This window comes from Myripristis murdjan, chromosome 9 (genome assembly GCF_902150065.1).
Source record: "Myripristis murdjan chromosome 9, fMyrMur1.1, whole genome shotgun sequence".
NCBI classification, from domain to species: domain Eukaryota; kingdom Metazoa; phylum Chordata; class Actinopteri; order Holocentriformes; family Holocentridae; genus Myripristis; species Myripristis murdjan.
The window spans coordinates 28,114,838-28,139,877 of NC_043988.1; the positions used below are offsets into that span (position 1 = coordinate 28,114,838).

The window sequence follows — 25,040 nt, forward strand, 5'->3', positions numbered from 1 at the left end:
TGCTTGGTGAGCCGCCTGGGAATTGATCCAATACCTGAGCACCCACACACACTCTCTCTCACTCTCTCTCACACTCTCTCTCTCACAGACAAACACACAGAGGCCTTAACTCCAAAATAAGGAGCTGTAATCAAAAGCATTTCCCAAACGCAGCTGCCAGCTCCCAAAAATGGATGCTGGCCTGCCTTCGGCCGCCCATGTTTGCCAGCGCTCGTTGCCATCTTCCTATATAAAGACCAGTCTAGCCGCATCAAGTCATTAGCCAGACTAATCCACTTGGGACTCAGTGCCTTGATTATGCGATCACACTAAAGGACTCAAGACCAAACAGGCTCCTGCACAGATCAGGAGAGCAGGCAGAGGGAATAGCAGCACACATGAAACCACAGTGGTGAAGTGATTTGGGGTTTTTTTAGGGGGGGTGTTTTGTCATTCATCCATCTAGAATGACCGGTCCAGTTGCCATCCTGATGCCGGTGGACAGGAGGAGGATGCACCAGAGCAGATGACCGTCAGACACTCCCTGAACCACAGCACAGACAGCCAGGCGACTTGGGAACCGGTGACTGGGTAGATAAAGTGACCGCAGAGGTAAGTAGGCCACTGCTGCCTCTGGTTAGTGTTTGACATTTCCAGAAATGTCACATGTGAAATGGTACCAATTCACGTGCCGGCTCAAGTGCTTTTTGCAGGATGCATGTTGATTTTTACATGCAAACATGTCCCGTTTCATGCATGTGTGAAAATTATTACATTTTAACCTACCATGTGAAAAGGAGGGTGAGAAGATGTGGGGACCAAATGTGTCCATGTTGGAAAAAAATTGCAAATATTCACATGTGAGGTCAGAATACAATGTCAAAACAACAACAACAACAACAACAACAAAAATCACATGTGAAAAAACAGCATGTGTCCAAAAAGCACATGGCCTTTGAATTCACATGAGTTTTTTCCACATGTGAATTATTTCTAATTTATTTATTTCTCTGGGAGCTTTTTTCTTCCCACTGCTCTGTTAATTTGTTTACCTGCAAATATTATTTCACCCGTTTCATCAAAGTAAAACTGGGTCACCAAGTTGTCCCACTTCCTGTCTCAGCTGTGTATAGTTCTTAATGTAAGCCTTCATAGAAATACTGGGAAAAAAGCAGGTCTCTCCTGCAGGATTGAGGCCAGTCACAGAGGTTAGGAGTAAACCACCTAATAACGAGATTAGAGGGGCGCTGAGGTGAACGTTTCCCCGGCTGCAGCTCTGCTCCCTGCTGGCCTGGCTTGGCCTTTTTCTGTCTGGATAATGACGTGTCACTCCAGAAAGCTACGTATAGAAACACAGATATACATAGGAAAAAACATATGAAACTCCATCATCCAGCGGTATAAAAATTTAGCTGAAAAATGGAAATTGAAATTTTTAAACTCTTTGAATCCAAAATGTCTCTCACAAAAATATTTAAAAATCGCTTCTTGACCTGTGAACATAATTTTTTTCCTCTTCTTTTTTATTTGTTTGTCTCGGAAAGAGCAGACACATAGTGATTATCAAATTTACAGAATACCTATTTTTAGATTTGTTTTCAACCATTATTTAATATTTTAAAATAAAAAATGAGTGGGTATCAGACGCAGATAAAAAGTTTATCAGAATATTCCTTGAGTGAAAGATAAGCCACAGAAAGTATAAAAATAGTCTGGAATTCAGAAGAACACGGTCCAAGGCTCTCTGTCTTATAAAGCCTTTATTTAGAAAGGCGAGGATAAAAAAACATGGCACCCACATGCCGACTGGCCTTCATTTTCCCTGATGGAGGCCAGTTTTCTAATCCTTGCCATTCTAAATAAAGACATTGATTAAATGTGACAGAATGCCTTGGACTGTTTTTTTTTTTTTTTTTTCATTTTTATACTTGTTGTGTTTTTTCACTCCAGGAATACCCTGAAATCTTGCAGTTTTTCTGAGTGGGAGTCTCATTTTGGGTTGAAATTCTTACACGTAGCTACATACATCCAGAGAGACCGGCTGTGGGCTGATGTGATGCACGTTTGTGTTTTGAACAGGAACAGTCATGGGATGTGGCGTCACAAAGTCCGACCAGTTCCACAAACAGGGCGGGAAAGGTAACATCACAGCTCACAGCCTTTTAAAAAGCTCCAAATAGAGATCAACACACCTGTTTATCTCTCAGCTTCAGATTCACAGCGGTCGACTTATAGAGAGTCAGAGAATTTCTATGATTGTTTATCAATGACAAGGGAAGCTTCCTTGGAAACCCCAACTTTATTGTTTTATTTATTTTTTTTTATTTTAGTTTATCTAGTTATATTCTAACTACAGTTCCTTCTTGTGTCTTTGCCCTGACAACAAAAGCCACTGTTGTCCCAGGTAAATGCTTTTCATTCTCCACTGTCGAATACATGACTTTAAGTGTGCTGAATTAATGATTTTATTTTTTTTTCTGTCACTGTTTTCTTCTCCTCCCTGCTGTGCTGCACGCAGCCGTCACAAGTAAGCCGCTCCTCCTGCTTAAGTAGAGCCAAAGGTGCCGGTGCTGTAAAAGTAAAAAGTTAGAAGTCGAGCTCAGTGAGAGTTACCTGAGTGTAAATGTAATAAGTTGCTTCCAGATTTGGACAGTTTTGTGGGAAAGTAGTGAATCTGTGAGTCATAGAGACATGAGTATCCCATAAACTCTGTGTCTCTTTAAAAAAAAAAAAAAAAAGCGAAATATTTGCTCTGTTTCCTCTGTTCTAGGTATAAAGGCCGCCATACTAATCCAGCGATGGTACCGTCAGTATGTGGCCCGCACAGAGATGAGGCGCAGGTACACCTGGCACATCTTCCAGTCCATCGAATACTCCGGTGAACAGGCTCAGATCAAAGTGAGAAGTCTCCCATGTTGCACATTTGCTCTGAAATAAACAGCAGCAATTGAACTTCTGGCTCAACTTCATCATCTCTCATCTTTACGCAGCTTTACAACTTCCTCGGCTACCTCATGGACAATTTCACACCGTCGAGCAATGAACGTAAGACTTCCCGCATCCATCTGGAGTTTGAGTTCTGCTTGTTCCTCCCTGTGGAGCCGGTCCTCTCTGTGCTCACGCTGTGCTCTTTGCCCACCAGGGAATTTGATCTCTCACATCTTCCGAGAGAACGAGGTGTGTCGGGACGCGGAGTGGGAGAGGTACTTCTGCTACAAGAACATCGAGGTGCCGGAGATCTACTCGGGACCTCACCTCACCTTCCCCCTCACGGTGGAGCAGGTGACCGGCCTCGTGGACGCCTTCAGGAACAAGAAAGTAGGTGCAACACTGGACTTTAGGATCTCACTTCTATCTAGTCTGGGAGCCTTGTTTGTAGGTCGGTGGCCTGTGTTCACGTTGGGCAGCTTCACGTCGCTGTGCCGAGCAGAGGTTAAGAGGAAAATGTGGGTCATCACTGGCTTAGATGCAGAGAAACAAGGTTTTTTTTTTTTTTTTACTCTTTGACAGTAAAGGGCAATAATGTCATCAGTATGTAAAAACAGTGATGGTTTGATGCATCTGATGGGTAGAAAGCAATACTCAGGTGGACATTTTAATCTCTAAATACAGATATTAGTGAAAACAATAAAAATCAAAACAGATTTTCAAAGGCAGGACACAAATTAGTTAAACTTAGACAAAAACCTAGACAAAATAGCCATTTATTGAGGAAAATGACTTCTGTGAGCCACAACACATGGCCATTTATTTATCTCCAAATATATATATATACATGTGTATCTTTTTAGTACCTTTACTCTGACTGCTGTAAATTTCAAACAGCAAAAAAACTGCAGTCTGTAGTTTTTATTTCTGTTTTTATGAGGGTGAAAGGTGTCCCAGCGGCCTCCTCCTGATGCATCAGTGTGACATCTTTTCTTTTCATTCATTTTTTTCAAGCACTGATAAAGAAAGCATGGAGAAAAAAAAACATGCATGACTTGTAATTCATATGAAAACTGCAGTATAACTGTTAATTCATATAGACTTATGCTTATCCCTACAAGCTTTTTGCTAAGGAGACTTTCTCCCAGTAGCAGCTGCACTCGCGCTACGTCCTGCAGCTCCTCCTGGAGACGTGGAAACTGCTCCGGATGTTGCCAAACATCAGTCGAGTCTCCACCTGCCACAGCAAGGAGATCACCATCTGCGGTGAGTGACGCATCAAGGGAGTTCCTGAGAAATCGCAAAAAACTGATGTAGAGCAGATTCTTCCTTTCCATTTTTTCTTGGTACAGTATTAATAAACAGCATGGCTTAATTTCTCTGTTTGATTGAAGGTGATCTGCATGGCCAGCTGGAGGACCTGCTGCTGGTCTTCTACAAGGTAGTAACATCATCTTTAATTAAACTAATTTCACAAATGCCTCAAACAACGTGTGTGTGTATGTGTGTGTGTGTGTTTTACTGTTGTTGTTTTTGCGTTATACGGATTAATCTTTAAAGAGTGCAGTGGAAACTTGTAATGTAAGTTGTGTTATCTAGAACAAACTGTGCTCCAGCTGTTATAAACAAGGTGAACCTAAACCTTTCAGATCTCTAAAATATATTAAAAGTGAAATAAATGTTGAGTTACAGCGTAGATGTGAAGTCACAGAATGTTTAGCCACCACATATTGTAATTTCCTCTTTACACAGGCTCTGAAAGTCAATTTATGAGGGAAAAAATGATGTGCATTCCTATGTTTTGGATTCTCTGTTGTGGGGTTAATATTCAGACTACACGTATTTGCCCTTTAATGCTTTCTCTTGCTCCTGTTTGCGCCACAGAACGGCATGCCGTCCTTGGAGAAGCCCTATGTGTTTAACGGGGACTTTGTGGACCGAGGCAAAGACTCCATAGAGATCCTCCTCATTCTGTTTTCCTTCCTGTTGCTGTATCCCAGCAACGTTCACCTCAACCGGGGAAACCACGAGGACCACATCGTCAACCTGAGGTACAAACTGCCTGCGGTGCAAAATCCTCAAGCCCAAAATCCCACCATATTAGTTAGGAGTGGGGTCCCCTTCCTCACTCTGTGAAAACTTCAACTCATGCTCTCCATTAACTCTCTGAAGTAGCTGACAGGAGCTTTTATTTTGAAAGCTTTTGTTTCACCCTCTGAACAAAATTAACTGTATTTGAATTTATTTGTAATTGTTCAGAGGATTTTGATTTATATAGCAAATTGCTTTTAATTGTTTTTCTTCTTCTGTTTTTGGTAATTTTGTGGTATTTTTATGGTAATTTTCTTGTAATTTAATGCTAAATATGGAATAGATTTATATATAGAATAACTTAAAATACAGTTTTCAAAACTCTTTTTTTTTTTTTGCTAATTTTATGGTGGTTTTCTGTTTTTTTTGGGGGGGGGGTAATTTTCTGAATTTATTTATTTATTTATTTATTTATTCATTCATTCATTTCAATATTTATTTATTTATTGTATTTTTTATTTTATTTATTTATTTATTTATTTTTACATTTTTTTTCCAGTAATTTTGTAGCAACGTCACTGTAAATATTGTGCTTTTTTTTTTTAGATTTTGAGCTGATTTTGTGGTAACCGTATGGTGATCTTCTTGTAATTTAATTTTGAATATATTCTGTTTTTGGAAGAAATCAAGTGAATTTGCTGACGTTTTGAAAGGAGTCATGAATTCATCAGGTGTAATCAGTCCTCAGATTTCTGATTTCTCTCTTCCTGCTTCAGGTATGGTTTCACCAAGGAGGTGCTGACGAAATACAAGGTAGGCCTCTCGCAACCTTTCATACCACAGAACGCCTCTTTTATTTTATTTACTAGTAACTCCTTATCCTGCTTATCAAATTACTGCTCAGAGACCAAATTTATCCTTATCCCAATTGTGTTTAGTCACTCAGACCTGCAGCAGTCACCTTCACCCACACATTCCCATTAAGGCTTAAAGTCATTACAGCCCTGGGTCATGGGTACGGGCCGGTTTCCTGGTATAATATGGGTCGCTCCTCTTTGCACCTAAGAGGATTTCAGCTCGTTAAACAAGATGACTGCAGGACATCTGACTCTCTTGGCGTTTGGTGAGTCAAGGAGGTCATGGTGGTCTGAAAGCCCAAACAGGAAGGCACGGCTCTCTCGCTGTTAAGAAGGCATTCATGTCGTCACTGACATATCCTGCCTCGCCTCGAGCTTTTGTTTAATTTTTTTCCCCCAAATCTTATGGTATTTAAAATCCCTCCCATAACTGGCCAGAGTTGATAGTACATACATGCTTATGCTGATATCAAATATCTACAATAGATGCATGAGCTCTTTGATCATGCGTTTTGTTGCGCGTGTGTGTGTGTGTATGTGTGTGCGTGTCTGCCGATCTCGCATACTACTGGGCCTATCAGCCTAAAATTTTTTGTGCACAGTTATGAATGTATGATGAAGAACCTCTTGCAGCTGCAGTGATTCAAAACCTTTCAAGAATGTTTGCTCTCGCTACTTCCGCTCCCTCTCTTCATTCACTGTCTAGCTTGCTCGACCTTTGCTGCTCTCTCTCTCTCTTTCACTCTCTGGGACTTTTTTTCTTTCATTTTCATTCATTTTTTTCCTTCTGTTGTGGCCGTGCTCATTCCAATTGCATTTGAAGTCCAGGATGTGTGTCGTTTTTTTGTGTGAATTTATAAAACACACTGGTGACAGAGAAAATCAACACAGGGGGCAGACACACAGAAGAAAAACACTGTAAAAAGTGTCAGAGGCCGATGTAGTATGTCAACAAGTGGGGGTTAAAATAGGTTCAATTGTCTGATGTTTCATGGCTGTAAAAAATGATGCGTAAAGCTGCCATTGCTGAGTGGTGTGTGTTTGTGAGTGTGTGTATGAGAGAGAGAGAGAGAGAGAGAGAGAGAGACCTTTGTGGCAATTTTGTATTTTGTACGGACCCCCTCTGCGGTCAGCGTGAATTACGAATCCGTGCCCACGGATTTCTAAACCCTCTGTCCTCAGATTTCGAAGGCAAATCCGTGGGCATGGTTTCGTAATCCAAAGGCACGGATTATGAATCCAAGTACAGATGTACTTTCTTTTTCTCAGCACACCCCAGGGGGGGATCCGTAATTTTGCTATTTTCATTTGTGCTCTTTCAGTAATTTACAGTAATTTTACAGTAATTTAATTTGTAAGCACACTGGGTGTTTCATGGGTGTTCCCCATGAAACCTGCAGTATCTATTATTTAATGATTCCCTCTCATATGTTAAAATGCTGTGTTGTTTATAAAAAATTTGAACAGCTTTTTTCTAACCATTTTCTGGAGGAATAGACTGTTGGAGAGTAGGGCTCCAGATCATTCAACTATGTTAATTTGAAAACGGATCAAAAATTGCAGATATTGTGAAATCATCAGTAAATGATATGGTTTCTGTCTAATCTAAAAGGGAGGTGGATGAAATCATTGTGGTCACAGATATCAGGAGGAATCAGCTCTTGGCAGGCGTTTGATTTTCAGCACAACACCAGTTTCCAAACAGCCGGTGAGTCGTGTTGGAGGACGGACAGGAATGTTACTTCCTGTGTGTTTCTCCCCAGATGCACGGCAAACGGATCTTGAAGCTGCTGCAGAAGATTTTCAGCTGGTTGCCCTTAGCGACAGTGATCGACCAGAAGGTGCTGGTCCTTCATGGAGGGATCTCAGACAGCACAGACCTCAGCGTCCTCGCCAGGCTGGACAGACACAATGTGAGGAGAAACAAGAAATAAGCAAAACAACAAACATATCAATGCCCAATGATCGAGTCAGTATCACAATACTCATGAGGATTTCTTTTTCTATATTGATAAATCATGATATGCCTCATATGCAAATCATGTCAAATTTATGTTCAACCAACTGAATTGAAATATTAGATATTAGGGGTGTAACAGTTGTAAAAACCCCCAGTTTGGTTTATATTGCCGTTTTAGGGTCACAATTTTGGTTTCTGTTTGTTTTCAGGGAGAAAAAAACTCAACCATTTCCAATATTTTCTGTACCATCACTTGTGAGAACTTTGTGGGGTGTATTGTGGATTAAACGGTTCACCCCTAGTCCCTAGTCGTGATCTCACAATATCTAAAAATCACCACATCATCACAATATGAATCTACCAACAAATGATAAATCAAAATAGTGAGTAATTGTCACCATAGCTGAATACCACACTATGATGTAAGGATTGTACATACATTCTCTAGTTATTTTTCAGGCCTGTAACTGTAAATGGACACCACATCAAAGCTAATGAGTCCCTGAAACCTCTGCTTTGCTTTCTTTTCCAGTACGTGTCCGCTCTGAGGCCGCCGAAGAAGCGACACAAGAGCTCAGCCGGGATGTCTGTTGACTCTGAGGTGGAAGACGAGGTTTGGGTCACCAACAAGATTCAGCAACGGCGGGCGTCCCTCACCTATCCCAAGACCATAAGCACCCGGGACACTTTCCACAACCGCTCGCTGCAGGACTTCTCTGACCGTATTAAAGTCTCTGTGGACGAAGAGCTGGTCCTTCGCAAGCAGAGGGCCGGACTTATCAACATGGGCTACAACCACTCGCAGAAGCATCTACACCCATCCGTGTCCTCTGACTCTTCCCAGGAATCTGCTGACACCAGCGACAGTGCCAAGGAGGAGTGGAAACAGGTGACGGATAAAGACGCTGTCTTGTAGATAAAAATGGCCGCGCTGAGCCACTTACATCCCCATTAACTTGTTTGCTTGAAAGCCTTGTCATTCCTCCTTGACTTTTTTTTTCTTTTCCCTCATTTTAATGGAGCCTTTCGCTAGTGCTGTCAGGGTTAGAGGCCCTTTCTCTGTGTAGACCAGTGACGTTATATGTTGCATTGCACCCGTATTGCCTGAGGGGGGCGTAACTGTGGCCTCAAGGGTAGTAAACAATTATAAAGCAGCAGTCAGAAAATTTGTAGCCTTTCAAACTAATTCCCTGCATTTTTACAAAACCTCACATGAGTCCAACTTGCTGAAATATGATGCACTTGCACGCTGATGTGAATAGAAGTCAGCATTCAACTTCATATCATTTCAAGTGTTAGTGTGTTAACTTTATTTCAGGTTTGCATACAGACATAAATTTTCTTCTGTGCCAAAACATACAACGTCAGCTTTAATAAAACCAGAATATTTTACATAACATGACAGATTATAGTTATACTTTCAAACATTTAAAATACATAATAAACACATAATTCTGTTGTGACTCAACAAAGTGGAGCTGTTCTTGGCTGCTTCTTCATCTCCACCTGAAATGTTTGGACGGCGCCCGGCTCAGTGGCTCTGTCATGGGGAAAAGTTATTTTAGCTTTAGTCTAAGCTCATGCTATCCCATGACCTAAGTACGTTGGTTTGATGCTGCTGTGCTAAAGCAGTCCTGACTCGCAGCCAAGAAAGCCTAATAAACCCTCCATCAGTAATCAACTGTAACCTAAGAATAGGTGGCTTGTTGATTGTGTTTGTTTGGTCTTCAAAATACTGTAATCCACCACGTCATTAATCCCACAAGCTTCATTTCAGTCAGATTTCCAAACTGGCTGGAGATGTCTAAGGTGCAGTTTGGCGTCATGTGGCCCATGAGGCCAAACTGTAACACATAACAACATAAGCAAAGTGCCTGCTCATTGTTTAGGATATAAAATGATGCATTTAGATGTCTGGAATATTCTTCATTTGCCCTGATTTGCCTGTGACTATATTAAGATATGACAGAGGAATGCACTGTATATTCACCAAAATGAGCCTCTCTCATTACATCACCACAAACACGGTGCCTGCATATTATGACAAAGTCAAATAATGTCTGACTATTACGTCTGAAACTCAGTCTTAGAAGTCTTAAAAATATCATGATTCCCTCAGTGACCGCCCTGTCACCCAGATCAGTGCTCTGATCTACAATTATTTTCTTTTTCAAGTTTATTTTAGATGCGAAATTGGTCTCATTTGCATTAAAAAGGTCTTAAATTAAACCTGGATGAAACCTGCAGATTCTCTGCACCTAAGATCGATTATTCTGTGTAATCTGTCAAATCAGTAAATGAAGGATGAATGGGAGTTGTGTCAGAGAGAGTCACAATAGGTGGAGGTACATGTCCCATTGTAAAATATTTCACTTCATAGTCGGACAGTTTAATCTGAGCTCTCCTCTACGTCACACTCTGTGCTAACAGATCCTGGACCTGCTGTGGAGCGACCCCATGGCCCAGGATGGTTGCATGCCTAACGAGGTGAGGGGCGGAGGCTGCTACTGGGGCCCCGATGTCACCGAGGACTTCCTGAACAAACACAACCTGCAGCTCATAATCCGCTCCCACGAGTGCAAACAGGAGGGATACGAGTTCTGCCACAACCGCAAAGTGAGCACAGAGGCATGACTGAATTCACCAGGCAACAGTGGCTCTTAAAATCCCATATTTCACTCTTTTACCAGCCAAGAACATTTTTTTTTGACTCATATGCGACTTGATAATGATACAAGCAATGATTACATAACACAGCCACAGTTAATTTTTACCAGCATTTGGATGGTGGCTCATTATCTATGTGAAAAACGGTGTGTACTTTAATCAACTTTAGTAATGACAGTAATTACATTAATGGGTTAATGGGTTATAATAATGGGTTTTTGGAAGTGATTTACAAGAAGATACTGATTCTCCTCAGGCAGGTCGCTCCAAAGCCGAGGGGCTCTGATGGCAAAAGGTCGGTCGCCTTTAAATTTAAATCTCGAGTTTGGAAACAGACTGAGGATCTAAGGCTGGCTCATAGGGCTGGCTCATAGGAGGTCAACATTTTTGTAGCTTAGGGCCAAGCCCAGACGTGCTTTAAAAGTGATCAGTAAAATTTTAAAATCAATTCTAAATCAAACAGGACTGGAGTGATGTGACATGAAGTCGTCTGTTAAAACCAGCAAGAAGCCGAGCTGCTGCGTTCTGAACTAGTCGGAGGCGAGAGAGTCACTTTTGGTTTATGCCGGAGAGGAAGGAGTTGCATTTGTCGAGTTTAGAGAAAATGAAATAAAAGCCAGTGAGTTAATGAGTGACTAAAGTCAATGAGTAAGCTTTAACCTTGGGTGGCTGATGCTGATGCACGACACTGAGTCTGAAACGATTTCATCACAAATGAGGCTCTGAGAAGGTATTATAAGTGTTAAAAATCGTGACCATTTTGTTTCATTTCGTTTAGGTACTTACTCTGTTTTCTGCCTCCAACTACTATGATGTGGGAAGCAACAGGGGGGCCTACGTCAAGCTGGGGCCAGACCTCGTGCCTTATCTGATCCAGTACCAGGCCAGCAGCATGACCAGAGAGCTCACTGTGCGACAGAGGTACCAAACACACCCAGGAAAACCTCTCAGAGAGCAGAAATCACCTCACATCTCTGAACCAGACGCTGCAGTGTGTATTAAACATGAGGAAATGTTTTGGCTCTGTCTTATTTCTGTACATGGAATACATCTGTGTCTGTGGCACTTACACGACTTGTTAATCTTGAAAGAAATGGTGATACCAACTGTGACAAAATTTTGGCTGGTAGTAAAGTTGACTGACAAACTGTACTTACAAAAAAGGCAGTTTTTTGAGGATACAATCACCAGGGGGAGTAATTCACAAGGCAGACTTAGAGAGTTAGCAGGAGAACTGTGAAAAAGATGTGAAACTGTGAAAAAAGGTTTTCACAGTGATTTAATCCAGTAAAAGAAAAACCAAACCAAACCAAACAAAAAAACCCTTGAATCCTGGATTCAGAAATATGATTCAGTCATTTATGCTGATTATTGATAACGACACACACAGTTTTAGTAATTCTAATTTACTTGACGAGGTACTTGATCATACTTTTAAAGTTATCTGGATAACTTGTTAATCCTGCTTTGTGAAATGCCCCTCTACTTGTAGTTAATGCTGACAGATGAAATTTAGAAAGCAAAAAAATAGGTACCTAACTGTTGTAAATGTAAATCTCTCAGTGTGAACTTCCCAGACATGACATTTCATTTGATAGCAAACCAAAAAGGGTTTTATATGGTCTTTTCTTTCTTTTTTCCTTTCTGGATAACTTCTGATAACTCGATAACCTCTTCCTTGAGAGGTTATTTGGATTCTTGCACTGGTGCAGCAAGTTGATATTGTGGATGAGTTGAAATCTGGTTGCTGTGTGTCCTGTCTGCTGTCATGTTGTCCGCAGTGTGGGGCGAACAGAGCGCTCAGCCATCAAAGTCCTGCGGGAGCAGTTGTTTGCGCACAAGTCCGACCTCATCTGTGCCTTCCAAGAATTTGACAAAGAGAACACAGGTGTGTCGTCTAAATTACACGATCAAATTCACTCTTTAGTGGCTCATACACTACCTCATTTTATTTTTTATCTCACCCTCACCTCCCCTTCCTTTTTTCTCAAAAGACAATGCCTTGCTTTGTATTTTAGGCGGAACTTCATAATCCCCATTAGAAAAAAAAAAAAGAAACAAAAAACTTGTACCCAGCTAATGTCTATCCTAGAACAACTGGCAGTTTCACAGAAATTGTAGCCTGTTGCACCAGTTTTCCTCAAGTTTTCCCATCTATTAAATTATTGAATTGTGCCGGCTCTTTTTTATGGAAGACTTTACACTCAGTAGGGATAAGTCCACATTTGAAGCTATAAATGATGCCCATGTTGGAGCTACTGCAGTTGGTGCAGCAGGTAAAATTAACAACTGATTGACTTTTGTTCAAATTAGCCTTTGTTTGAACTGACCCTATAAGCTGGATCTGATTTTCTCATCTCGTTTCCTCATACCGATCAGTTCTAACCAAAATCTCCCCCGCTGCTTCATTTTCAAGCTCCTTTCATCCCTTCCAATGTGCAGAGCTCTCCAATACAGTTTTACAGACCTAACAGACTCTCTTTTATAGCACATTGATAATGTCCTCTGTAATCTGAGGACGAATTCCCTAAAGTCATGCCTTTTGTGTACACTTTTGAGGCTGCCCTGGTCATTTCATTGTCTATTCTTTCCCAGCTGGTTGTGGCTGCCTCTCTACATGCACTGCTGTGTAAAAAGCAGCACAAAATAGGAGTGAAAGTTGCAGATGCATTGAGTGTGCACCAGCCCCAGAAGACTGAACTGAACATCTGCAACAACCTGGCGGGCAAAACACAAAGAGCTCCACTTTGCAGCAGCTGATGAGATTTTGAGATGGGTCATCATGCAGGAGAGACAGAGTATCTTGTCTTAACCAGCTTCCTCTCCGTCCGTCTGCTCCAGGTCTGGTGTCTCTGAACGACTGGGCGACTGCGGTCGAGACCGTGATGCACCTCGGCCTGCCCTGGAGGATGCTGCGCTCTCAGCTGGTCAACTGCAAAACCAGCAACGGCATGCTGGACTACCAGGAGTGGTTCAAGGAACTCGCCATCAAGGAACCCAACATGGATGTAATGAAGCAAAAACACTCTCTTAATTAGCCAGTGCACTGTCAAAGAAATGTTGGTGTATGCTAAACTGCATATTATTGGACACAGCAAAGACATGTACATACATAATTAGAGTATTTCAGCAGGGACTGGACTTGCACTATGCACAGGTATAGCGGTAGTGTTTGCATGAAAATAAAGCAATCTATATGCATTTTTTCACATGACATTCACATGTTCCTCCCATGCAGCACATCGACCAGAGTCTGCTTGAGACCTTGTACCGCCACCGGTCCACTTTGGAGACCATCTTCAGAATAGTGGACACAGACAATTCAGGTAAAATAAATCATTCTCACTAAAACCACATTAAATACTGTAAGTAACATATCAACCAGGAGCCTCTGTTCAAAGCACTTTTCAGAGGACAGGATGGTCTGTTGTGCTCTCCTTACAGTCTGGAACATTTTCTTCTTAAGAGACAAATCCACAAACAGTCATTCTGTTGCTTGTCAGCTGTCGTTCTTGGAAATCACTAACTGCAGAAGCGATAGACAGTGGGTACACCAAAAAAAAGTAAATTACAACTCTTACAATATCTCAAAATAACCCCTGGAATGCAGTGAATGTCTCAAAGTGGCAGCATACAACAGTGTGAGTGTGTGAGTGTGTGGGGTTCTCCTTTAACAGCCTGTCAGTGTTGAGGTTTCTGAGTGCCAGTGGTTTAGATCTGTGGTTCTCAGCGGGTGGGTTGTGGTCCGTAAGTGCACCATGAGCATGCATCTTCAAAAAAAAGGAAAAAAAAAAGAAAAAGAAAAAGAACTCGAAATAATTCATTTTTAAGTGCAGATATACACTACAGCACTTGAACTGCCATTTGTTAGTACAGGCCCTTTTCTAATAAACTATTATAAAATGAAATGAAGAACATATTACACTTGAAAAGCAATAAAAAGCCAAAAAAATAAAATTAAATTAAATAAAATTAAAAAAATTAAAAAATATATATTTATAAAAAGTTTTTTAATAAGTATAAAGTAGTATAAATTTAATATAAAAACTATGAGAAATATCTTTTAAAATATTTTTTCAAAAAGCTACTTAAGATGATAAAATTTGCCATTTAATATGTTTGCTTGTTTGGACAAATGTTTGTGGTTTTTGACAAAAAAGAAGCATTTTCAGTGGCCAAAGAGGTGATTTTTAAATAATTTTTGAGAGAAGCTAAGGGAATTTATACATTTCATTACTGCAGTTTTCCTTGTGCAAGACAAAATTTGAATGGCTGTCATGTTAGCCTCTGTATGGGCTGTGACTTAATGACCAGCTGAGGACTTTAAAGAGGCCGTGACACATTTCAGACGGGGCAAATAGACCAAGACCAGGCTCAATGAACATAAAACCTTTCATTTTTTTCTTTGGACAACAACTTCACGGTGCTGCTTCTTGTACAGGAGCAGTGGAGGTGTGATATGTGACAGGGCTGCTCAAGCTCTTGTTTCCCCCTGTGGTTGCCCAGCTAGATGAAAATTAGTTCAGCTCCCATTAATCCACCTGTAGCGTGCAAGGAAGGCTACAGCGGGTGACGTCTGAGTCCTCCGACTTAAGATGAGGATTAGCCCACTGATCTACTGATTCCCCAGCCCCCAACCCCGACTCGCACTCACCTTCCTGCCCCTGTTTCCTGTCTCTTGCCAGCTCTCCTCCCTCCATACTTTCTATCTCTTCCTCTCCCCCCACTCGTCCTCTGCCATCCCAACCATGCTCTCCCTCCTGCGTCCTGTCTTCCTCACCTGTCTCAACAAGTCATTTTGTGTTTCTACAAACAACTGCCATTGGGATGAGATAATCCCACTGTTTCTGTTACAGGTTTTTTTTTTCTTTTTTTTTTCTGGGAACTAGTATGAATATGTTGAAACAGGAATCATGCAGATCAGCCCTCTAGTATCAGTAAGTGATAAGAAAATTCTGGGAACATTTTTGAGATTGGGAAACAAGTGGAATTATCTTCATCTCACTGGGAGTTTTCACTTGTTTTAGTATTTTCAAGGCTAAATATAAGACTAAATGATCAATATTCTTTGCAGTGCATCTTCCCCTCGATATCATTCACTCACTATCCTCCCTTTCACTTCCCCTTTACTCCATTCACCTTTTCTCCTCTTATACTCTAAACCTCTTCATCTTTTCCTCATCTCCTCTCCCCCGCACCTGCAAACAGGCTTCATCACCATGGAGGACTTCAGGCAGACATGGAAGCTGCTCAGCGTCTACCTAAAGATGGAGATCACCGACGAGGCCATCTCCGATCTGGCCGTCACCATCGACAGCAACCAGGACGGCAGCATCGACATCGACGAGTTCATGGAGGCCTTCCGCCTGACGGACAAGAAGAGCCGTCTGGAGCGAGGCCGCAGCATGTTCATGGGCACGGCCCCTGACCTCACCAAGCTGGAGGGAGACCCCAACATATGACCAAAGGGAAGAGGTCGCTAATGCACTGCAATGACAGGAAAAAAGAGACTTCAGTACTGTACTGTTCACCAGTCAGATTGTGAAAGGGAAGGAGGGGGGTGGAGCGAAAAGCAAGCTGCTTTAATGACACACATTTAGACGTAGGCGCTGCTGAGCGACAGCCGCGTGGATCACATGGGATTAGGACGAGGTTAGAGCTCAGGAGATTTGACAGGGAATTTTCATTTCACATTTTGAAGCAGATTTTGTTGGGATGGAGGATGTCAGTGAGGAAGAGTGTAGGTGAGACTTAAAACAACGTGAAGATGAATTTTGTCTCTTCAAAATAGCTGAAATGTTGCAAAGGCACACGCGTGAAATGCGTCACGTTAGGGCTGCACAAAGACGATGTTTTAATGCACTTTTTGCATCTTAATCCAAGAGCTGGACTATTTTTATCCACAGCAGATGTTCCAACTTATGTAAAAGATTTGCTGAAATGCCAATGTTATACAGTTGTTGATTGTGTGAACAGTAATTACAGGATACCATTATACATGATCGATTGTGCAGCCCTACATCATATGCACTAATTAATTGCAAACTCAATGTTGCTGGTGCCTTAGTGATGGGACTAATTTTAATTTACAGTGATTATGCACTGATGATGTTTTGTATCAGTGCCAACTGCCAACAGTGTTCTGGGTTCCCTCCTTGTCTGAGCTGGGATAAAGACCCCGTCCTTGTCCAGAATGGAGAACTAATGTTTTTTTTTCCATCAGCTTTCAGGACGTATTGTATGACTACCTCCAAAATGTTTGTTTCAAGCTGAAACCCAACACTGTACTTTAAGTTGTGGAAATAATACGAGTTATTTTTAGATTAGATTATTATTATTATTTTTTTTTTTTTTGATTAGTCCTGCTCACTTTTCAGCTCTCTATGAAACTGTGTCTGCATTCTTCAGTAAGTAACTTTGAACTCAGAGGATTTTAAATTTGAATCTGTTTTTCCCCCCCAGCATGCTGAGCATGTAAACCTTTAACTGTAAAAGAAAAAGTTCACACATACTGTAGTTGTTCTTAAGTTTATATTTAAGTCATGAGGTGTGTGTGTGTGTGTGTGTGTGTGTGTGTGTGTGTGTGTGTAAGAGACATTAATTTTGATGAGTTATATGCATTTCAATGTAGAGGGTCAAATGATGTTGCAGAAATTACTTGAGCTTAGTAACAATGATCTAATCATTAAAAAATAATTTCCTATCTCCAGCTACCAGTATTTCATTTGCGTTTTTCTTCTCTTGCTGGATGAACAAACTTACCTGAGGAAATTCAGTCTAGATTCTGTAAATAATCATCATGATAAAGGAACTAATATACTGTGGAGACGGATGAGTTACTGAGCATCACCACCAGAGGGCAAAAACACACCATTTATACCAGCCGCTCCCACCTACAGGCTAACATTACTTTTGGAGAATTGGTGAATGGGTTTATTGACAGAAAAATACATATGCTCTATGACTTTAAGAGAGAAAAATTACCTACAATAACTTGTTTACAGCATGTGTTATTGGGGAGAAAAAAATGGGCAAACAAACCCAGCCCAGCTGGAATTTGAGAAGGCAACACACCCTGAAGTTGAGCTGCACCTACCTGAGCCACCACCAGTCCCATCACTGCATTATCCCACTCAGCTTCTGCAATGAAGACAAAACTTTTCCTTTTCAAGCGAATGTCTTTGGTGTTGGGTGGACATTAAATAGGAGCTGGGAGTTCCCTGTAATTTGAATAAGTTCCTGTTCTTCTCAGGAACCTGACTAGGAGCACGCACATGCGGCGCTATCCAACCGTACCATTTTCCTCTACAGTGGCACCAAACCTTTTGGCATTTCTTTAGCACTAAAAAACTTGATTTCTTGGGGTCCTATTTGACATGTGGGGCTCACACAAACCAGCAGGACCCTTTGGGCAGGGCTACTGGAATGTTTACTGCTGACTGACAGCACACTGACGTCAGATGGTGAACCTGCAGCCGCTGTATAGGGCAAGTGACTATTTTTGGTAATTTCAGAAATTTTACATATCAGGCCCATCCCCTGTCTCAGTTAGTTCAATAATCATTTGGTCTTCACCCAGCCAATCAGCAAAGATCGCTCTACATCCCAGGTCACATGATTGTGGCATTTGACCAATCTCAATGGCTTTGATTTTCTATTACAAAATGAAAATTTTAGAAATATTTTATAGAAGTAATAAAGTCCTGTCATGTTCTCTAATAACAGTCTAGGGTTGTTTTTTTTTTTTTTTTTTTTTGAATTTCAAAGTATTTCAATGAGTGCCCTGTAAAGGGTTAAAATAATGTTGAAGCAGAAGCTGTTGACTATTTGAAGAGGCCAAATTGTGAAAAACACAAGATGGTCTAAGCTCTCATTGTCATTTGGCCAGAAGATGAAACTACCTGGCTGTGAGAATAATCCTGTCCCAGTATTGAGTAAAAATAAAGTTACATATGTTTTAAAAATGTGTAAATAAATAAACAAACAAACAAACATGTAAACATTACATTTACTTGCTTTGTTAAATCTACAATGTCAGTAGCCTTTTTCTGTCATCACTCCAACTGTTTCCCCCGAAGTCAGCTGAAACTCAAACGCTAATTAGAAATGGGCCCCGTTCCAGTTCCTGTTTACTCACATTAGGGCTTGTTTTTGTTTGCTGTTTTGTCAGTGGACATGGGCCCTAAGCCGCGACGCCTGTGGGAGGCCGTGTGCTGCACAGGCCGACATGAGAGTGGAGGCATTTAGGGGAATATATCTCTGCTTCTTATTGGACAAAGGTGTTATTAATGTTAGTCCACCTGGGTGTAGCAGCTAAAACAAACATACAAAGTCAATCTCTGATTCATCAGCAGGAGGACGGCTCCAGGTTCATGACATCAGACATATCCTGGTCGTGCAGTTTGTAGGCTTTGGAGAGAGTTCACAAATATGACCTGACCTAACCTTAAGCTATACAAGATTCATCTGAACAAATAATTTCATCCCATTCTGCCTTAAAGATATTTTCCCTGAAATTAATCTTTCTCTTTTTTTTAAAATTTTCTTTCTTTTTTTTATTGGTGAGGAAAGACAAATACATAACAAGTAATTTAACATGATGGATGTTACATGACATTACTTGCATACATGCAATCTACAGATGGACATAAGCATTACTTTAAACAGAGACTGGGGCATGTGCAGGAGGACTTGATATAGGAAATGATTATGTAGGGAAGGAAGACAAGAAATACGGTACAAGAAAAGAAAGAAAAAGAGAGAGAAAAGTAAAGCAATGTGCCAAATTTTTTTTGACTGTACAGTTGGAAATTCCCCTTCTTCATATCTCCAAATTGTATGCGTTATAGTTAAAGAAGAAGCAAGGAAAGAAAGAAAGAAAGAAAGAAAGAAAGACAACAAACAAATAACAACAACAAAAATATTTTTTCCTCTAGTGGGATGAGATAATTCCCACTTACTTGTTTGCAATGTAGTTTTGCATATGAGCCCACAAATTTTTGAAATGGGTTTATTATCATCCTACTAACAGATTTCTTTTTTTAAAAAAAAATTAAGAAAAAACAAGACTGAATATGAAACTAAATTACTTAGCTAAGATTGAGTTTTTTGAAGTGTAACCTGTTGGAAAAGCATCTGAATTCTCAAATTGACTGATTATTGCTTTTAATCTAAAGCCGTCAATCTTTCTGACTGGAGGATCATCTGTTTTCCAACACCTTGTAAGTAAATGATGGTGCATTGCAACAACCCTCCCAGCCTCGAGGATGCGTACGTGGGTGATTAGACGGGGACCTCGGAGCTACCTCAGCTGTTTACAAGCACACATCTTTTTGAATAGTGCTGTATACTCTGAAGTGTCTGCCTTAATGTGAGTTTGAGAGGGTGGTGTGTTTGTCCAGAGATGGAGGTCGACATGTCGCCGCCTGCCCTCCTGCATTCTCCTGTTGTACTTCCAACCCTCCCCCTCTCCTCAAACTCACACACCGGTGACAAATGGGACAAAGGAGAGGGCAGTGAGACCTACTTTTCCAGTGCATCGGGGGCCATCTATTGTTCAATGTCCACAGGAGGTCTTACAGTTATAAAGCGGTTGGAGCTGGGCCCTAATAAAGCCGCTTAAATGAGAGATTCTTAGTCAACTGGAACGTCTCAAAACACTTGTGGTTGATCTCGCCTGATGATACGGTTAACCTAAGAGAGGCTGCTCTGGTTAGCCCAAGGGTGTGGAAGCCCTGTGTTTACCTCCACTTTTCTTTTAGTGTGCTTATTGAAGGCTGTGCCTGAAGGGAAAAGTCCACCTCAAACTGACCCTCAAAACTGTTGAATGTCATTGAATGCATTCCTGGAGGTTTTTTTTTTTTTTTTTTGAGAGATGACATGTTGTAACAGGGTGCAAACTGTCCCTAAGCTCTCCCTTGTCTACTTCTTATTTTTTTCTTTGTTTATGTTTTTTTTGTCACAATTTACAATATAATTTCAAATAGGGCTATTATGGGGCTTCCCCTCCCCAGTCTATTGGAAAAACCCTTGATTGTGAATTGTATTGTTTTTCTGATTTAATATGGTACAGAAAGTGTTTTATCCAATATTTGTGGGAGGGAGGTACTGGTGACTTCCATTTGGTCAAAATCAATTTTCTAGAAAGTAAGGTGACAAAAGCTATGACATTCAACTGGGAAACAAAAAAAGAGGATGGTGAAGGGATGATCTCAGATGCAGCACTAAAAATATTAGGTTTTATCTTTCCCCCTCCCATCTGTTTCAGTTAGTGATTTCCTACATTTCCCAGACTTCCTGTTAATAACCAGTCACAGAACTCGCCTGAACTTCGCCTGAACTTGCATTTCATTTGTGGGTTTTACATGGTGATGAACTAATGATAAAAAGTGATTGCACAGTAAGAACAAGAAGAACAAGTTTTTCCAGTTGGTTGACAAAATTTGAGATTCCTCTCATGCAAAATGTAACATGTCTTGTGGGTGCAATTTCATTCTGGTCTATTGAAGCAACTGGTAGTGAAGTAATTTGTATCTCTGCCACTTCTTGGATGGATTTCTCTCTGTATCATGTCAGTGTCCTGCTTGCGAGACCACAGCGTTCACACGGCACTGAAGTGTCGGTCTATACCAGTTCCAACTCCCACACTTCAAAGTGTCAAGGCAGCCAAACTATCTGTGCAGTTTGTAGTTTTCCTTTGATATGTGTGAATTTTCCATCAACACTGATGCATGTCATTGTCATGTGATTGTCAGTGTGCCACCAGAAACAATCAAATCAAAGAACAAGGGCAGATGATAACAAGAAAATAAAGATGATATGATAAATATTAAATAATTAAAATGTTAAAATAATAATGATAGCTTGTGAGGGAGCTTGGGCGGACTTTGTCCCAGTGAATGAGAGAGTCACCTCCCTGAGTTGCCCCCTTCAGTTTTCAGGGGGCAAATCTATGACTGTCATGATGGTGTATGTGCTGTATGCATCTTGGTGTACTCAGCCTTCCTAGAGGCATGGGAAGTGTCCTAGTGAAGGCACCATCTGGGGACTCTGTAGTACATCAAACCTCATGAATGGGGGGAATGGTCAACCCGGTCTCAACCTGAATGGTGCTTTGTTGCTGCACTTCTGTTTGAGTCATGGATTGTCCATAGCAAACACCATGTTCGAGCTTAAAGCAGCTCATAAGTGTACCTGGGACCACAGCTCCTTGGACCAATGGTGGATGATTGACTTTGTAGTTATTTCATCAAACCTGTGGCCACTTGTTCTTGACACTCGTGAAGAAGGGGGCAGAGCTGCCAACTGATCACCACCTGGTACTGAATTTGATCAGATGGCAGGGGAGGCTGCTTGACAGACCCGCTAAACCCAAGCGTGTAGTGAGGATGAGCTGGGAATGTCTGGCTGAGGACCCAGAAGGTCTTTAACTCACACCTGCAAAGGAGTTTCTCCCTGATCCTGTGGGATGTTGGGGACATGGAGGCAGAATGGGCCTGGTTCAAAGCCTGTATTGTTGAAGCAGCAGCTTCATCTATGGTCAGACAGTTGTTGGTACCTGTCATGGCGGTGCCCAAGGACCTGGTGGTAGACGTCATCGGTGAGGGAGGCCATCAGGTTGAAGAGTGAGGCCTTCTGGGCTTGGCTTGCATGGGGGAGTTGTCTGAGAGGTACCAGAAAGCCAAAAGGGCTGCAGAGACGGTGGTCATGAAAACAAGGGACGGTTATGAGAGGGGTTTGGGGAGGCCATGGAGAAGGACTTTCTGTTGGCTTCAAAGAGGTTCAGAGGTTCACCATCCGACTGACACACCCTCTGCAGTGGAGGTAAGACTGGAGGGTTGTCCAGTGAGGGGTTCTGCACCCATATCCCTAGCAGAGGTCAATGAAGTAGTTATGAAACTTTGCAGTGTCAAGGTGCCAGGAGTACATTAGATTTGCCCTGAAATGTTTAAGGCTCTGGATGTTGTCGGACTGTCATGGCTGACACGTCTCTTCAGTGTTGTGTGGAGGTTGGGAACAGTCCCTGTGGATTGGCAGATGGAGGTCCCCATTTTCCAAAAAGGGGTCCGGAGAGTGTGTTCCAACTATCAGGGTATCACACAGCTCAGCCTCCCTGGGAAAGCTTACTCCAGGGTGCAGGAAAGGAAACTCTAGATGATCATTAAACTTCAGATTCAGAGGGATCATGCAACTTACCACGAAATACCACGGCCAGACTTCTGATACCCCTTTTCCACCAGGGCTGGTTCAGAGCCGGTGCCTGACTTAGCACCACTTTTCTGGTTTTCCACCGCCCAAGCAGGGGCCAAACTGGTGCCAAACTGGTTCCAAACTGGTGCTAGGCAAGCACCGACTCCAAGCAGGGGCTAAACAGGAGCCAGAGAAAGAACCGATGACGCGGCCTACCGCGTCATTGGTGGGCGGACTTACAGACTCAAACGGGAGCAGCGATCGCTATAAACGTAAAGCTAAACATACTCACCGTTCGTTCCGACCACGAATATGGCGGGTAGCCGGCAATAATTGCGTTTTTCACCTCTGGACCGCAATGTAGGCTTGTAAACACACGAGCAGTATTTGCATCACTACGGTGGGTCGTCCATGTTTGTTGTTGTGATTCCAAGCGAGCGTCTCGAACACCCATGTGATCACGTTTTACGATGACGTAATGACGTGGCTCTAACTTGGCTCCGCTTGGCTGTTGGCCGGTGGAAAAGCAAACCGGTTCTTTGTTGGCACCAGTTAAGCACTGGCTCTAGCACCAGCTCTGAACTAGCACCAGGTGTTTTTTGGTGGAAAAGGGGCATGACTGGTTCCAAGAAGAGGGACCGCATTTCTTCTCTTCTAGCCACCCTTCACTGGTTTCCAGTACACTTTAGGATTGATTTTAAGGCCTCATCGTTTGTTTTTAAAAGCCCTGAATGGACTGGCCCCTCCTATATCATAGACCTCTTAAACCCTTACATTACCTCCATGTTCCTGGGCCTTCTGACATGGGCTTCCTCTTTGTCCCTTGCTTTAAACTGAATCTCAAAGCTGACCATGTTTTCAAAGTCACAGGAACAGCCTGCCTTTCTCAATCAGATCCACCCCCTCTGTTGATTCTTTCAACTCTTGGCTCAAAACATAACTCTATAAACCAGAGTTTGAGCCCTCCTGATCGATTGGCTACTTGTTTATTGAGTATGTTTTTTTCTGTGTTTTATTTCTTGTGTTGATGTTTTTGTATTTTGTATTGTATTTTTTAGATTTTGGCTTTGTACAGCACTTTAGTCACCTGCAACTGTTTTAAAATGTGCTTTATAAATAAATTTGAATTTACTTGATGTGACTTAACATGAACTGGGGTTTTATTGTGAAAAGAACAAAAGACAGATGTCATGGAACTGTAATGTGCTGCCATGAACAATGTTGGATGCAATAAAAGTTTACAGTCTTGGTTCAGCCTATAGAGCCTCCATGTCATCATTTCATAATCCTCATAAGTATAAGCTCTGTGTACAAAAGAATTGTGGCTGATAAATATTAGGCTGATGGGGCCAGTAGTATGCAAGATTAGCTGCAGGTACATATACACATGGACAGAAAAAAAACACCCCTTTTTTGTTTGACAGAAGTAGGGGAGGAGATGGGAAAATACCAAGGCAATGGCTGTGTATCTACCTTTCTCTTGAGCTTGAACTTTAGACTACCAGACAAAGGGAAAATATGGAGGCACTGCCTGTACATCTCCTCGTCTTTTGAGCTTATTGTTGAAAGGTTCTGAATCACCGCAACCATGAGAGGTCCTTGATCATACAGTTATAACTGTGGACAATGAATATTAGGCTGATAGGCCCAGTAGTATGCAAGCTTAGCTGTGGACAGATACATACACGGACAGACACACTTGCTTGCTTACTTTCCTGTGGCCGAGCACAGCAGGTTGGATCAAATCCACTGCGGAGAGAGGAATGACAGTGGGTGGACTATCAGGTAGATCATCCAGAAACCAGGAAAATTATCTGGCTCCTCCTGATCAAGTTATTTATTTATTTTGAAAGACATGCATTCTCAGCCAGGAGAATATATAACCAATGGGCTAAAGTGAGCCTTGCAGGTTTGTCCAACACAAACAGTGATTATAATGTGATTATTTCTGGAAAGTAATGAGTAACTTTTCTTTTTTTTCTTTCTTTCTTTTTTTTTTTTTTGAAGTACGTTACCCAACAATGGTGGACTTGCAGTGTTGCAGAGTTAATGATGACATGTTCTAAAGGTAGACAGACATACAAAGACAGCAGAGACCATTTGAAGACTTTGCACTTATTGCAACTTTATTTATTTATGTTTGTTTTTTGCAAATACACTAAAAATGTTTACAAAAGCACTGTAGAAACATCTGTGCAGTGTAAATTATCAAAACTAAAAATGATATTACTTTGAAATCATTTTGCACCTAACATGACAAGGGGATTGTCATTTTCAGCAGCAAAAAGAAATTAGTATCACAAGAGGAAATGTCTGTTAGTTGGTGACTTCACAACTTGTCGTGGGGGAGATGAAGTTGTTCCACTGCAGAACACACTGAAGAGCAAATTAAGGACATGTAAAGGATGGTATGGCACTAGCATTCATCC

At 41.5% G+C, this 25,040-nt stretch overlaps 1 protein-coding gene across 1 annotated transcript; it reads left to right on the forward strand.

Moving 5' to 3' along the window:
• Positions 1-37: 37 nt before the first annotated feature.
• ppef2a (protein phosphatase with EF-hand domain 2a) lies at positions 38-17,135 on the forward strand. The gene is made up of 18 exons (XM_030060166.1): positions 38-591; positions 2,059-2,118; positions 2,498-2,506; positions 2,750-2,877; positions 2,970-3,024; positions 3,122-3,297; positions 4,059-4,173; positions 4,302-4,348; positions 4,792-4,958; positions 5,715-5,751; positions 7,559-7,708; positions 8,288-8,644; positions 10,186-10,371; positions 11,201-11,343; positions 12,204-12,310; positions 13,264-13,430; positions 13,661-13,748; positions 15,631-17,135. The coding sequence occupies exons 2-18, from the start codon at positions 2,067-2,069 to the stop codon at positions 15,882-15,884; spliced, it is 2,238 nt and encodes a 745-aa protein (XP_029916026.1). The 5' UTR covers positions 38-591; positions 2,059-2,066; the 3' UTR covers positions 15,885-17,135.
• The last annotated feature ends 7,905 nt before the right edge of the window (positions 17,136-25,040 follow it).

Bases quoted from the DNA above. Each gene is read 5' to 3' on its own strand.
- ppef2a (XM_030060166.1), top strand. From the start codon at position 2,067: ATGGGATGTGGCGTCACAAAGTCCGACCAGTTCCACAAACAGGGCGGG. The intron at 10,372-11,200 runs GTGAGCACAGAG...CATTTCGTTTAG, and splicing joins AGTTCTGCCACAACCGCAAA to GTACTTACTCTGTTTTCTGC. The intron at 11,344-12,203 runs GTACCAAACACA...TGTTGTCCGCAG, and splicing joins GAGCTCACTGTGCGACAGAG to TGTGGGGCGAACAGAGCGCT.